The 13682-nt window shown below is 46.0% G+C and overlaps 1 protein-coding gene across 1 annotated transcript in view; it reads right to left on the minus strand.

The window, feature by feature from the left end:
* ATP8B4 (ATPase, class I, type 8B, member 4) overlaps positions 1-13682 on the minus strand; it is a 95730-nt gene that overhangs the window by 13367 nt on the left and 68681 nt on the right. Inside the window, 1 exon segment of the mRNA XM_015411779.1 lies at positions 1985-2137. Within this exon segment, the coding sequence (XP_015267265.1) occupies positions 1985-2137 (153 nt within the window).

The raw sequence follows: 13682 nt of genomic DNA on the forward strand, positions 1-13682 counted from the left end.
CGGGGGGGGGGGGGGGAGCGCCAGAAGGGATCCTTGCCTAGGGTGCAAAATAAGCTGGGGCCGGCCCTGTGGAGACATCTTGCAAAGTAATATCCCATAGCTCATGTTTTATAAACCATCTTTTAAACATAATGCAAAGGAAAGGCTCCTCTTAAATGTCCAATAAAGCTATTAGGAAACTTCACTTAAGTAGGTAGGTAATATATTTCTTTATCAAGACTGCTCAGCTGAGGTATGTATTACTTCACTGCTCTTTTTATCAAGAGATCCATTCTAAATTTGTTCTTCCCTTACTCAGTAGGTATCCTGGTCATTCAGATTCAGTGTATGATAGAATGTTACTTATAGATGAAAACCCACTGGCCTCACCACTTAGTATAAAGTTTTGTGTGGCAGCTTGTAAAGTGCACCAGATATGTATGCATATTGAATAATTTAAATAATAATTTTACTTATTAATCATTTATTATATTTATTATATGTAGGAGTTAATTTTTAATTTTTTTCTAATCAACCGTGGCTGCAAATCTTGTTATGACTTGTTATGATTTGTGCTGGTCAATGACCATTTTAATAAAGATTGAGACAGAGTGTGTGTGTGTCTGTGTGCACACGCAGAGACTTTGCCCTCTTCTTTCCCAATTTGACAGAAGAAAGGTTTGATACCTGCCCTTAATCTACTGAATTCTCCCCTTTTTTGTTTTGGATAAAATAGTTGAATATTTTACAACAAGCTCTTTATAAAGTTCACACTGCAGCAGAAGACTCTCTGTTTCTGTGAAATCAGAAAATTATTATTTTTAAATTATTAAAATAGATTGATGCATTTTTAAAACTCGTTTCTGGGGAATTTCACATAAGCTCTTGGTTTACAAAACTTAATACTTGGCCCTCGCAGACTCTGAGTAAACTAGGGTTGCCAGCTGGGAGGAATTTGGGAGTGTGTGTGTGTTCAAGGACAGGTTACCATAGAGTTTTAGGCAAATCCTAGAGTATCACCCTGACCTGATGACATCACTTCAAGTTTGGCACCAAAAGTGACCTCATGTGCTGCTGGCATGCCCCCCTCAATTTCCCCCCACCAGCCTGCGAAGTGCCAGCAGGGTTATCTGCAAATGTGTAGCAATTGTTGGAAATGTAAAGCAAATGTGGGGACGTTTTATCACATGTGGTGGAATTGTTGTAAGCTACGTAAATTCTGGAAAATGGTGCAAAGAATTATTTTTGAAATATTGAATGTAGAGATAAAACTAGTGCCTGAGATATATCTACTGAATATAATTCCCAGAGGTTATAAAAAACAAGATAAATATCTGATAGTATATATAGTAACTGCAGCACGTATACTAGGGGCGAGAAATTGGAAGACGGATAAATTACCCTCAAAAGAGGACCTAGTTATTAAACTCATGGAGCTAGCTCAAATGGATAATTTGAGTCAAATATTGCAAAATAAAGACCAAAAATACCAAGAACAAAGGTGGTTTAGGGTATATGACTGGATAGAACATCAAACAGATCAACTTTGAAGTATGTGGGGGGGGGGTGAGCCTTTTGTAAAGTATTAAGACGTAAACTATGGACTGACAACTCTAAAAATGTGAATAATCTAATATGGTGAAATATGTAATGTTTTGAAAAACCTTTTAAAAATAAACATTAAAAAAAGGAGACCTGCCCCCCCCAGGAGGGAACTAATTTGCAACAGCATCCCTCCATTTTTTACATATATAAATGGATTGACTTAACAGTGCATCTGATAAAGCAAGCTCTGACTCACAAGGGCTTATGCTGAAAGAAATCCTATCAGTTTGTAAGGTTCCACTGGACTCCTGCTAGATATTACTCCTACAGACTAACACTATACCCTATCTGGAATTTTTTTCTACAGTCCAGTAAAAACAGCTGAGCTTAAAGCTTGTCCATTAATGTACCCAAGACCCACTTTGTACTATAGCTTATCAAGTAAACACCAAGAGCCCACCTGAGCTCAAAAGCCACAGAAGAAACCAAACCAGAAGTGCACCAGTGTGAAGGCGAAATTTTTCTAGAAAGAATAACACAAGAACTTGCACATTTGAAAATAGGACTACCTGCCATGAACAAGCAAGAGCCCCTGAAGGTATCTGAATTGAAGCTACAATCATATGCACAATTAGACCCGCCATAGGCGCGAATGCCGGGCGGATTTAAAGGGCGTGATCAGACAACATCTGGAAAGCGCCCCAGAGCCATCTGCAACCCATTCTGCTCCACTGCAGAAGTGGAGTTAAAAGACACCAGGGGAAATCCAGTAGTAAACGGGTTGCGACGGGCCACGGACGGACTTCCCCCTGTCTGATCGCTCCTGCGCACTCTCATGGCGTCAGGATGGTCTGATCAGGCCATCCCAACTCCGTGCCGCTGTCCCCCCCCCTCAGTATGCGCATCATCGCAAACTCCATGGGGGGGTTAGTAGTTTATGTTTTAGCATTTTATTTTTAAGATTTATACATTGTTTTTGCATTTTACCCTTTTCGCCCTTAGGCATGAGCTAGAATGGATATTGCAAGCTGTAGATCGTCAAAAGCAATGATAAGAAAGTATGGAGCAAGAATGCATTATATGCAGTGAAGGTTTCCTGCCTTCCATAACCTCTGGGCTAGTAGCAACAGCTATTCACACTCTGAATACATTTTGCCATGTTTGTATCAAGAGGGAGTTGCAGAACTGTACAGCTAGTACCTATCTGTTTATTCCACACGCCTTTTGTAAGTCCTAGGACATGGTACAAGGGCACATGTATAATCCATCAACCTGGCTGTACTGGTGTGGCTCTGATCAGAGTTTGGATGGGAGACTTCCTGTAGGAAGCACTGAGTTGCATGAAAGAAAGGCACAATATAAATGTAACCACAAAAACATCTTGTTTCTTTCAGCAAGAAACAACCCAAAATGGAGAGATACTTCCAACGCTGTCAGCACAGCATATTAAGATTTACTCTAACTGAGATTCTTCCCACGGTTATCTAATTGTACTTAATGCTTAGGAATGCTAAGAGCAATTAGAACATTAATTCTGTTTAATTTGGACTGCTTGGGTACAATTTCAATGATACACAAGAGGCTCTGGAGTTTTTGTAATGCTTGGAGGGCTGCAGTTTCCTGGCACTCCTGAAAAAAAAAACTTTATTCCCTGCCAGAGTGCAATTAGCAGCACAAGACTCGAAAAGGACCTCTCGCCAAGCTCTTCGGTTTGTGACAAGGTAGAGCTTTCAAATGGATTTGTCCTTATTTCCAAACAGCAGCACCTTCTCCATCGGATTCCACCCCAAAGTGCTGATTAAGGAATGCTATTTGAAGAACAACAGTACTTCTAGCAGAGGAACCTGCCTTATGCTGACCATCTAAGCCAGGGGGAGAACTGACCATTTTACCTACAGGGAAAGTTCCTTGTGGGACACTCCAGGGCCCCCAGCAGCCAGGAGCAAGCAGAGGCAACACTGGTAGCTCTGCCAACTCTGCAGGGAGTGCTTGGCTCAGACCCATCCTGAGCAACAGTGCTTGATACAGCACACTAGTTGCAACCTCCTGCAACACTGAGCCGGCCTTGGCTGGGAGGGTGGGGTATAAATTTGGTAATAAATAAAGTTGGCGGTGGTCAGGATTAGCAGCAAGGGGTGCGCTGCCACACATACTGGACACTGCTGACCCAGTCAAAGGGCCCCTGGGACGCTCAGCTCCCGGGCTGTTTTAACTCTCCGGTCTGCCCTTGCTACCGGAGCTGTGGTGGCTCAAGTGGTTAAGACGCTGAACTGCAGGCTGTGGAAGGTCAGTAGTTCAGCAGTTCGAGACCCGAGTTGCCGCATGATGGAGTGAGCTCCCGTCTCTAGTTCCAGCTCCTGCCAACCCAGCAGTTCGAAAGCAAGACATTGCACGTAGATAAATAGGTACCACTTTGGTGGGAAGGAAACAGCGTTCCGTGCGCCTTGGTGTTTAGTCATGCCGGCCACATGACCACGGAAACGTCTTCGGCTTTGAAACGGAGATGAGCACCGCAACCCTAGAGTCAGATTCGACTGGCTTTCGAGCAAGGGGACCTTTACCTTTACCTTCCCTTGCAACTAGCCTCAGCACTGCTTACTTTGGCTGCTCAGACCATTCCCAGCCACGCTACCTGAGATCCTTTGAACATAAATGCTGAAAGCTGAACCTGGGTGAGGCCTGACCAAGGCAGTATACAGAGGGGCTATGACCTCCTGTGATTTCAATGCTATGGCCCTTTTAATACAACCCAAGACTGAATTTGCCTTTTTTGCCACTGCATCACACTGACTGCTTATATTCAGTTTACAGTCCACTTACCCCAAGATCTCTTTCGCACACACTACTCCATTCTATCATCCCATAGATTCTAGAAGAAATACCTTCCTGAATCACCATGAATTTGCCAGGCTGGGATTGGCAACTACATATGGCTGGATTCCTTTCCTCTCCACTCTTCCTTTCATATTGAAAATGCTCTTATTTTTTATCCATCTCCAACAGCCAAGGTGATGACTTTCCTGCATTTCTGAACCAGCGCCACCACCTGTGCTTTCTGTAAGGACATGAGTCTGCAACGGATCACTGTTTTACAAATGCAAGCAAATTCCAAAAACTTGTTTTCCAGATTGACTTAAAGTGCATGTGTCTGTAATAGGGCTGCCAAGCCGCGGCAGGGAAACCGCACGTCTTCACAGGCTCCCTGCCGTGGGGGACAGCGATACACGTTGCACCGCCGTCACCAGGATGTGCAACGCGTATTGGTGTCCCCCGCAGCAGGGATCCTGTGAAGACGTGCGGATCCCCCACCGTGGCTTGGCAGCCCTAGTCTGTAAAAGAGAATTAATAACTTGCCATACAACTGCATTTTAAAACACCTCAACTGGAGCTGGAGCACCTTTGTATTTATTTATTTAAAATATTTCAATCTGCTTTTCAGACAAGAAATCCCCACTCCTATCCCTCAAGTGGCTTATACAAGTAATAAAAAACAGAGATAAGCGTTACAACACATCACAGAACAAGAGTGGCTTAGAAACTGCAACCAGCAGGCAAATGAAAGCAATCAACAAATTTATGGAGAACCAGGCCCAAAGGCTGACTCTGCAATCCCACCATCAGAACTATTACTATGCCACTCTTATTTGGTTATGATAGGGAGACACACAGCTGATGCTGGCCTGCATCTCTCTAATGCGACGCAAAGAAACTTAGGAGGCAGCATAATTGTGCTCTCCACCTAGGCCACTTTATTGGCTTCCTCTTGCGAGAAGTGGGGAATGAGGCCAATTCACTATTCAAGTTGCCCAAATGGCTGCTTGGGGAGCCGAGATGGCAGAGGGAAGCGATGAGAGAGGAAGCAAGAGGCATAGCTAGTGCCTGTGGCTACCTCCTATGCCCACACTGCTGTAGCTTGCCTCTAGGGTAGGTTGCAGAGGTGCTGCTTCCAGAACTTGCCCTGAACCCAACAGAGGCAGAACAATAGGAGGTCCCACTCCCTGTGCCACCGCAGCTGTTGGCCGAGTCCATGGCCAGCAGCATGTATCATTGGAAGCTGTCATGCACCTTGCCAGCGTGGCATTGCCCCACCCATACTAGGGTTGCCAACTTCCAGGTGGTGGCTGGATATCTCCCGCTATTACGGCTGATCTCCAGACGACAGAGATCAGTTCCCCTGGAGAAAATGGCCACTTTGGAAGTTGGACTCTGGCATTATTCCCCAATCTCCGTCCTCCTGAGGCTCCACCTCCAAAATCTCCAGGTATTTCCCAATCCAGAGCTGGCAACCCTAACCTATACTGCTGCCTCCCAGGCCTAGTATGGTTTGCAGAGGCCCCGTGTCACCCAAACTGCCTGTCTCCTTTTAACTGGGGGAATTAGCAGGGAGACAGCGTTGAGCAAAATGGGTGTAACAGACGGGAACATACACCTCTGTATACCAGGGTCAGTCTCAAAGAGAGAAACTCTTTAAATCATGTCACGTGATGCTTCTTCTTTTACTAGATATTAATTGGAAGAACCAGGTCATTTCCCCCCGCACACAAAAAAAAGAAATGGGGACTCTTAGTACAAAACACAAGCACAGTTTTATAACATCATCTCCCAAAACGACTATTATGGTAATTCAGTCTTGTTAGTGGACATTGCTAGATAAAAAGTATGTCAAAAAAAAGTGGATAACAAAGCAGACCCTAAAACACACAAACAGAGAACAATTTCAAGAGTGGAGGGGAAATGCAAAATACTTTGTAAAAGCCAGTGTGCACATCTTCTAAGCAGAACTTTTGTTCAGCAAAGTCACATTTCCAGCCACAGGCAAACACACGCACATAAACTGATGGCTTATTTTGACAACTGATAACCTTTCCCAAGTTCTTCTGAACTGTAAGACTATCAGCAGGCAAATCAAGAGGACACGTTTTTGCCTATGGCTATAGTCCTGGGTTTGTTTTTTTCTCCCCCCATATTGCTATTTTAAAAGTGCCTTAAAAAGACATTTCATCTGCAATCTTTAAAGGGGAAAAAGCATAACCCCCAAAAAATAAAGATCAAAGTGATTACAGCAAGTTTATTCTGTGCCTTCACAACAAGCCCCATTCAGAGTTCATCTAGACCTTTTAATGGTCTTTACAATTTTTTTTAAAAAGCATTTCTGATATTTGTTCCAAGATTTGGAAGCTGACCAACATACAAGCACAGCAATAAAAGTAGGATTTTTCTGTTATGACAAGAACCAGGTTTCTTAACCAAAGCCAAGTGTTTTGGTCTCCCTGCAAAAAGGCAGATATTTAGGTATCTTAATGACATTAATTTGAAGCAGTAATGACTTTCGGGTCAGTGTGTGCTCTCAAACAGCAAACATCAGGAATGCATTCGGCATCAAGCTGTTGCTTCTACCTTGCTGCTTTAAAAAAGTAATTGGCAATGATTTGTGATATTCTCCTTGCACAAGCACTTAAACAATACCACTGGTTAATTTCTAATTAAGACAGGGCTGTTCTTTTTAAAGCTGAACTAAGTGACTAATTTGATTTCCACTCCAAAAGCCACCCCAAACCTAAGATGTCATTTCCAATTGTTTCTTGCTGCTCAGTGGTTACTATGTTTTTAAGTAGTCTTGTGAAACAGTTTTGGAAAGAAATCTGACATTGTTAGAACCCCAAAAGGGACATGATTATTAGGCAGTGGGGAGGAAACAGAGAAATCCAGAAACTACTCACTCACAAGGCTATGTCCATTTATTACTAATGCATAATCACCAAGAACAGTTTCTTCCATGACTTGCCTTGAGTCTTGGAGCTTTTCATCATATCCATGGTCAGCAGAACATCCTCTGTTTAGGCCAAACGTATGTGGTGGCTCAAGTGGTTAAGACGCTAAACTGCAGGCTGTGGAAGGTCGGTAGTTCAGCAGTTTGAGACCCAGGTGCCGCATGATGGAGTGAGCTCCCATCTCTAGTTCCAGCTCCTGCCAACCTAGCAGTTCAAAAGCAAGAAAATGCAAGTAGATAAATAGGTACCACTTTGGTGGGAAGCTAACAGCGTTCCGTGCACCTTGGTGTTTAGTCATGCTGGCCACATGACCACGGAAACGTCTTTGGACAGCACTGGCTCTTCGTCTTGGAAACGGAGATGAGCACCGCAACCCTAGAGTTGGATTCGACTGGCTTTCGAGCAAGGGAACCTTTACCTTTACCTTTATGATCTTTTGCTTTCCTTAAAAAGCTGTGGGTAATAATTAGCTTATTATGACATGGGGGCCGGGACACAAAGGCTTCGTTCAAACATTGTGGCTTAATTAAATGAACTATAGTTAGTGAGATTGTCTGAACACTGGCTGCTACACTCACTATGGTTAGTTAGGGTCAGTCAGACCAGGATCTAAGGCCCAGGTCACACGGGGGGGGGGGGACGGCCAAAGCGCGGGTTTTCTGAGCCGCAGCAAAATAGATGCGCGGTGGCAGGATCAGACAGATCCCTCAAGCCGCCACGCAGTTGCTCCCCGGCACGATCAGATGCCGGGGGGGGGAGCCACGGAACGGAGAGCGAGGCAGCCGGCTGCGCATGTATGTGCATGCGCAGTTTGGCCGGGAGCCTCGAATGCTGCCGAAGACGGGCGTGCTGGTGATCCCACGGCCACCCTTGCTGCGGAGCTTCAGGTAGGTAGTATTCTTTTCTAGGGGTTTTTTAATGCGCGGTTTCGTCTGGAAAGGATGGATCGGGGACGGGTGCACTCCGCTTCCCAGATGTTGCGGTGTGATCGCGCCCGTTTGATGCACCCCCGATCCGTCCCTCTTGCAGGGCAAAACTTTGCGTGTGACCGGGGCCTAAAGTTGCTTTATTAACCACGGCTAATGGTTTCATGTCATGTCTGAATGCAGACAACCTTGCTTAACTGTGGTTTAAGGTTGGGTCGCTTTCTCTCTACACCCAGCAGAAGGAAACGAAACCAGCATTTCTCAAGGCAAACCAGGATACGAGCAATTGTCAGGTTTCATAGGCTAACCATAGTTTAAAAATATACTGTGGTTTCATCAGATATCTGAACTGAGCCAAAGAATAGATACTCAGCCACAAAAGAGAACCTTAATTGCTGCCAGAGCTTCATTTGCTGTTCTTGCCAGCAAAAGAAACAACTCATGGCTCAGTGTCAGAACTATTTGTCCCTAAGGACTGGGAAGTGTGGGGACACAAAGGCCAAGAGAAGTGCTGGCTGAGAACATGGGTTTTCTCCTTTCATATTCCTTTTAGAGACCCAAAGTGTACAAAATTCTAAGAGAATAGAGGAATTAATGGTGAGTAAACAGCACCAAGATCTACTGACTGGAAAGGTAGCTTCAGAGGGTATTCATGTTGGCATCTAACGAAGGGAGCTTTGACTCTTGAAAGCTCTTGAAACAAAAATCTTGGTCCCTGAGGTGTTTCTGGATGGAAATCTAGCTGTTCTGACTGGGAAGAGCTCTATTTCACCTGGCAGGCTGACACATTCCACACTAGTGGACCTACTAAGCTACCACATCACACATGAAGTATACTCAGGCGCAACCCCCAAGCATTTCTCACACCATCCCTTCAGACACTGTGGGAAAACATCAAGGAAGCGAGTTAACCAGGAACCAATTTTCCACAACATAACTAGGAACTGAAGCAGTAACTGGGGACTCGGCCTGGGTTTTAGCACACTCCATGGCAGCCCTTTTTTCCCCTTCAGGCACATTCCAGAAAAAAGATGGTGTGAATAGGATTGGTTCTCTGTAGCCTTAGTATTTACAGCAACTCCATCAGATTACAACTCCATCAGATTACGGAAACAAAAGCTCAGCAATAGTGATATACTGTTCAAAAAGGAGACTTGCGGACCTCACAGATGGAGAGATGTGGTGGGTTCCTCAAACACCTGAAACTGCCTTATACTGAATCACATCCTTGGTCTAACAAGTTCAATATTGTCGAGTATGATGGGCAGCAGCTTTTCAGCGACTCCAGCAAAGATCTTTTCTACTGCCTACTACCTGATCCTTTTAAATGGTGACACCAGGCATTGAACCTTGGAACCTTGGCATGCAAAGCAGGCCCTGTAGCACTAAGCTACAGCCCCTCCCAGAAACTGTGGCAAAGCTGGTGTAGGAAGGAATCATAGCTATTACCAAGCAGGGTAGGGAAGATCCAAAAACAAAAAAAGGGAGGATTACAGAGCCAAGAAGGGCTGTGGCTCGAAGGCAGAACATCTGCTTGACATGCAGAAGGTCTAAGGTTCTATCTCTGGCATCTCCAAGTTGTAGGTGATGGGGAAGACCACTGAGAGCTGCTGTCAGTCTGAGTAGACAATACTGACCTTGATGGACTAATGGCCTGATTCAGTATAAGGCAGCTTCATGTGTCATGTGGCTCTTAGAGCTGTAATGGCTAATATAAAAGTAAACCCCTTTTCCCCTTCCCCTTAAGCCTGGAGGCCACAGTTGTCTGTCTACTCTGCTAGGTAATGTATGGACACTACCATGACCCCCACTGAGATGGCTCTGGACTCTGACTTTGAGATCTCCGAGGAGCCTGAGGAGCCATGTCTCTGGAAGACCCCTGCAGGGCAAATGCCCTGGCCCAATCTGCTCCAGAACTTGCCCCAAGGAAACTGCAGTGGGAGATTCTCCAGAACTTGCCCCTGAGGAGCTCCCCCACCAGAACTTTCCTTTGTTTCCTCCCAGGTCCTGGGGCAACTAAGCGCTAATCCAGGATTCGGTCCACAAGGCCACCAGAATCCACCTCCACTGGCAGCAGGGGCAGAGGGCTTGTACCCAGATAGCCCAGTGAAGACACAGAGCCAGGCTGGCAGCCTGGGCTCCACCTCATGGGTGAGATCATGGTGGACATCATCCTTTGCAGATGAGTCTCAAGTGCTATTTCCAGAGCAGGTGGAGTGGCTGTCCTTTCAGCCTAGTTAAGCCTTGGGCTGGGACTGCAGTGTTCCCGCTAAGCTGAGCTAGTGTGAGCCAGCTCACAGTTTTCTAGCCTCCAGCTCACACATTTTTCTCTTCGCTCAGGAAGGAGGGCTCCAGAGCAAACTCATTTATGCAGCAGCCAAATCGCTCGCTCACATCTTTAATGCCAGTAGCTCACAAAGTAGAATTTTTTGCTCACAAGTCTCCGTAGCTTAGAGGGAGCATTGGCTGGGAGGTCCACTAACTGTAAGCTGGTGTCTCTGTTCCAGTGCAGCACCTTGCTTCCAGCTCTTGTCAATGCTCAAGCCTTGCTGTCTAAGCCTGAGAGCACCACTACTTGAGGAGACCCGAGTGGTCCTGCCTGCATAACACTGGACAGTTGATCCAGCCCTAACAGATGGAAAGCCTGGTGGTTGAGAAGGAGGCCCTGTGGACTCAAATGGCCCTTCTGAGTCAACAAGCATCAGCCCTCTAGGGACAGCCACAGCAGCAAACACCTCCTGCAGCATCTCTACCACCCCCCACCCCACAATGCGGAAATGCCCACTCACTGCATCTGAGAAGTTTGAGTGTGATCCAAATTTGTCCCTCTCTTTCTTGGCTCAGTGTATACAGGTCATAGAACTGAGGCCGGAAGATTTTCCTGATGACTGCAACCGGGTACATTTCCTCCTCAGCCTTCTGAAAGGAGCCGCAGCCAAATGGGCTACACCTTTGCTGCTCAGGATAGTCCCCTCTTGTCAAACTTTTTGTGACTTGCCTCCAGACTGCCTTTGCCAGATCCCCAGATAACAATTCAGCTCAGGCCTTACTTAGTACAAGACAGGTTTACCCTCAAACTGGTCTGGGACTTTGTTTCAATATGGTTGGCCACGTCAACCAGGCTGAGGCTTTATACTGCTAAGTGGAACGCTATTGGCCCCCTTGTGGCACCTGATTGCTTCTGAGTTGGAAGCTGCAGTACCACTTTCTGACCAGCTACAATTGTGGCACCAAATGGCAGCAGAAAGCAAGCCAGCCACTCCGTCTTCTAGCAAGCCACCATGGTGGTGTACTGAATAAGGCATCCAGGTCTGGTTACCGGGCTAGACCAGCAACAATGTACAGGATGTACAAAACATACCAGTAGCAAGCCCAGAGATATTGCATCTAGGTTTGCCAACCCCAGGTTGGGAAATTCCTGGGGAACTGGGGGCAGGGCCTGGAGAAGCGGCAGTCTGGGGTGGGGAGGAACCTCTGCAGGGATGTGATGTCCACCTTACAAAGCTGCCACTTTCTTCACAGGAACTGGTATCTGTCGCCTGGGTGATGTCATTTGGAGGGCAGTTGGCCCAATCCAGGCACTTTGGGGGCGGGGTTTGGAGGGGCCTAAAGCGGGCAAAACCCTTGCCTCCCCGGGGGATCTGGCAACCCTATCTTGTAATTCCAGAATTTCAGGCCCCACATGGAGGATGGCAAACCTGACTGACAAGCCTTACCAGTAAAATTACAAAAGTTAGCATCCCACGGATAAAAAAGGACAAGTCTCTATATTGTAGCCTAAAATGGAAATGAAACAGAAAAAGGGGGGGGAAATTTAAAAGCTTCCTTTCCTTGTCACCTTGAGGAAAGTCTGACTCTCCACCAGCAGAAGAGGCATGTTAGAAATTTACAAGCTTGCCTTTTACAAGCTTGCCATGAGGTGGGCAACGCTATTTATCTTTTTTGGGTAATTACTTTGTGCAAAACAGAGCAAGAGAACCTCTAGCAGTTGCACGTGTTAATCTTCTCCCTCTCGCGAACTAATGGAAAGTGTCAATTCCAAGAGATATGTAAACCAAAATGCAGCCAAATGAGACCATTTAAGTGGTGTGCTCCATGTACTCGGATCCATAAATAATAGAACAAATTACATGAGATAGTTGCAGAGTCAAATTCCAAGAGTCAATTTCCTCTCTTCCTTGCCGTGATGATTAATAGAATGAGCATAGCGAAAGAAAGAGAGCAGAAGTCAGTGCTGGGCCAAAAAATTAAATAGATGCAACTATTTTGAAATAATCTCGGTGGATACAAATATCCACGGGAGCTGAAATAACTGGCTGAAGGCCTGGGGGGTGGGTGGGTTCATGCATTACGTTGCTTCCAGGCATGGAATGGGAAACGGATGCACTTAACCAGGGTCTGCTCCCCCCCCCCCCCGATGCACTTTAATCAGGGGGCAGGGCTCCAAGCCCATTACTGTGATATGGCCTGTTTATATAACTTCAGAATGAATACAGAATTTTTGTTTTCATGACATTACAAAGTTGATAGCAGGCCCAGAGAAAGGGTGCTTGGAATGAAAGATCTCAGCTTGGGTCCCAAAGCCCCAAGGGTCTATGTCCATGAAAAATGTATCGTTTTTATATCAGCTGGGAATTGCAGTTTGGTGAGGATGCTACCAGAACTGGAGTTCCCATGGTACCCTGGGAGAAGGCATGACAATTTACATTTGTGTAGCCAGGTGTCATTTCGTAGAAAAAGAGGTGCAGGAGCTCATTAGCATAGCTCATTAGCATAACTTATTTGCATATGCCACACCCCCTGACATCACCGGAAGTGTGTCAGAAGGCAACACCCGCCTCTCAGGCTCCACTGGACTGTTTTGGATTGCTAGCTATGGGGGGAGGAACGTGCAGATCTGTCCTCGCAGAGGAGGGAGAGCTTGTACCTGAATAAAACTTGGTTTTAAAGGTGCCACTGGACTGTTTTGGACCAGGGGGCCAGGAGGGGGGGGCTCTGCAGCTTACTTGGCTGCTTCTTGCTCTGACTGAAGGCTGCTGGGAGCAGGGGGTGGGGCTTGTTGCATGTGCCCGCCCCCTGGGCTCTTTACTGCCGGAGCTCCGCTCCTGTGCACTCCTGCAGGAAATGACCCCTGTGTGTAGCAGAAATGCGTGTAGGAGATAGGTTCCTGTTTGCACTGTTCTTTCACTGTAGTAAAACTGCACCGAGTTGACCAGAATGAGGGCCGAATTACTGCACAGCACCACAGAATTGCCTTGTTTGTCTCCTTCAGGACCCAGATCTTAATGTTGACTAGCAATAAGCTAGGAACAGTTTCTACAACTCCTTCTTGCAATCTGTCTTCTATAGCAGTGGCACCTAGTAACTTTGTAAGAAAGCAGAATGGGTAAACTGACAGTACCTTTAAACAAACCGTCAGTGTACAAGAATGCTGAAAGACACATATTTTTGAAACATCAGC

This window comes from Gekko japonicus, unplaced genomic scaffold (assembly GCF_001447785.1).
Source record: "Gekko japonicus isolate JY-2015 unplaced genomic scaffold, Gekko_japonicus_V1.1 scaffold266, whole genome shotgun sequence".
Taxonomy (NCBI): Eukaryota; Metazoa; Chordata; class Lepidosauria; order Squamata; family Gekkonidae; genus Gekko; species Gekko japonicus.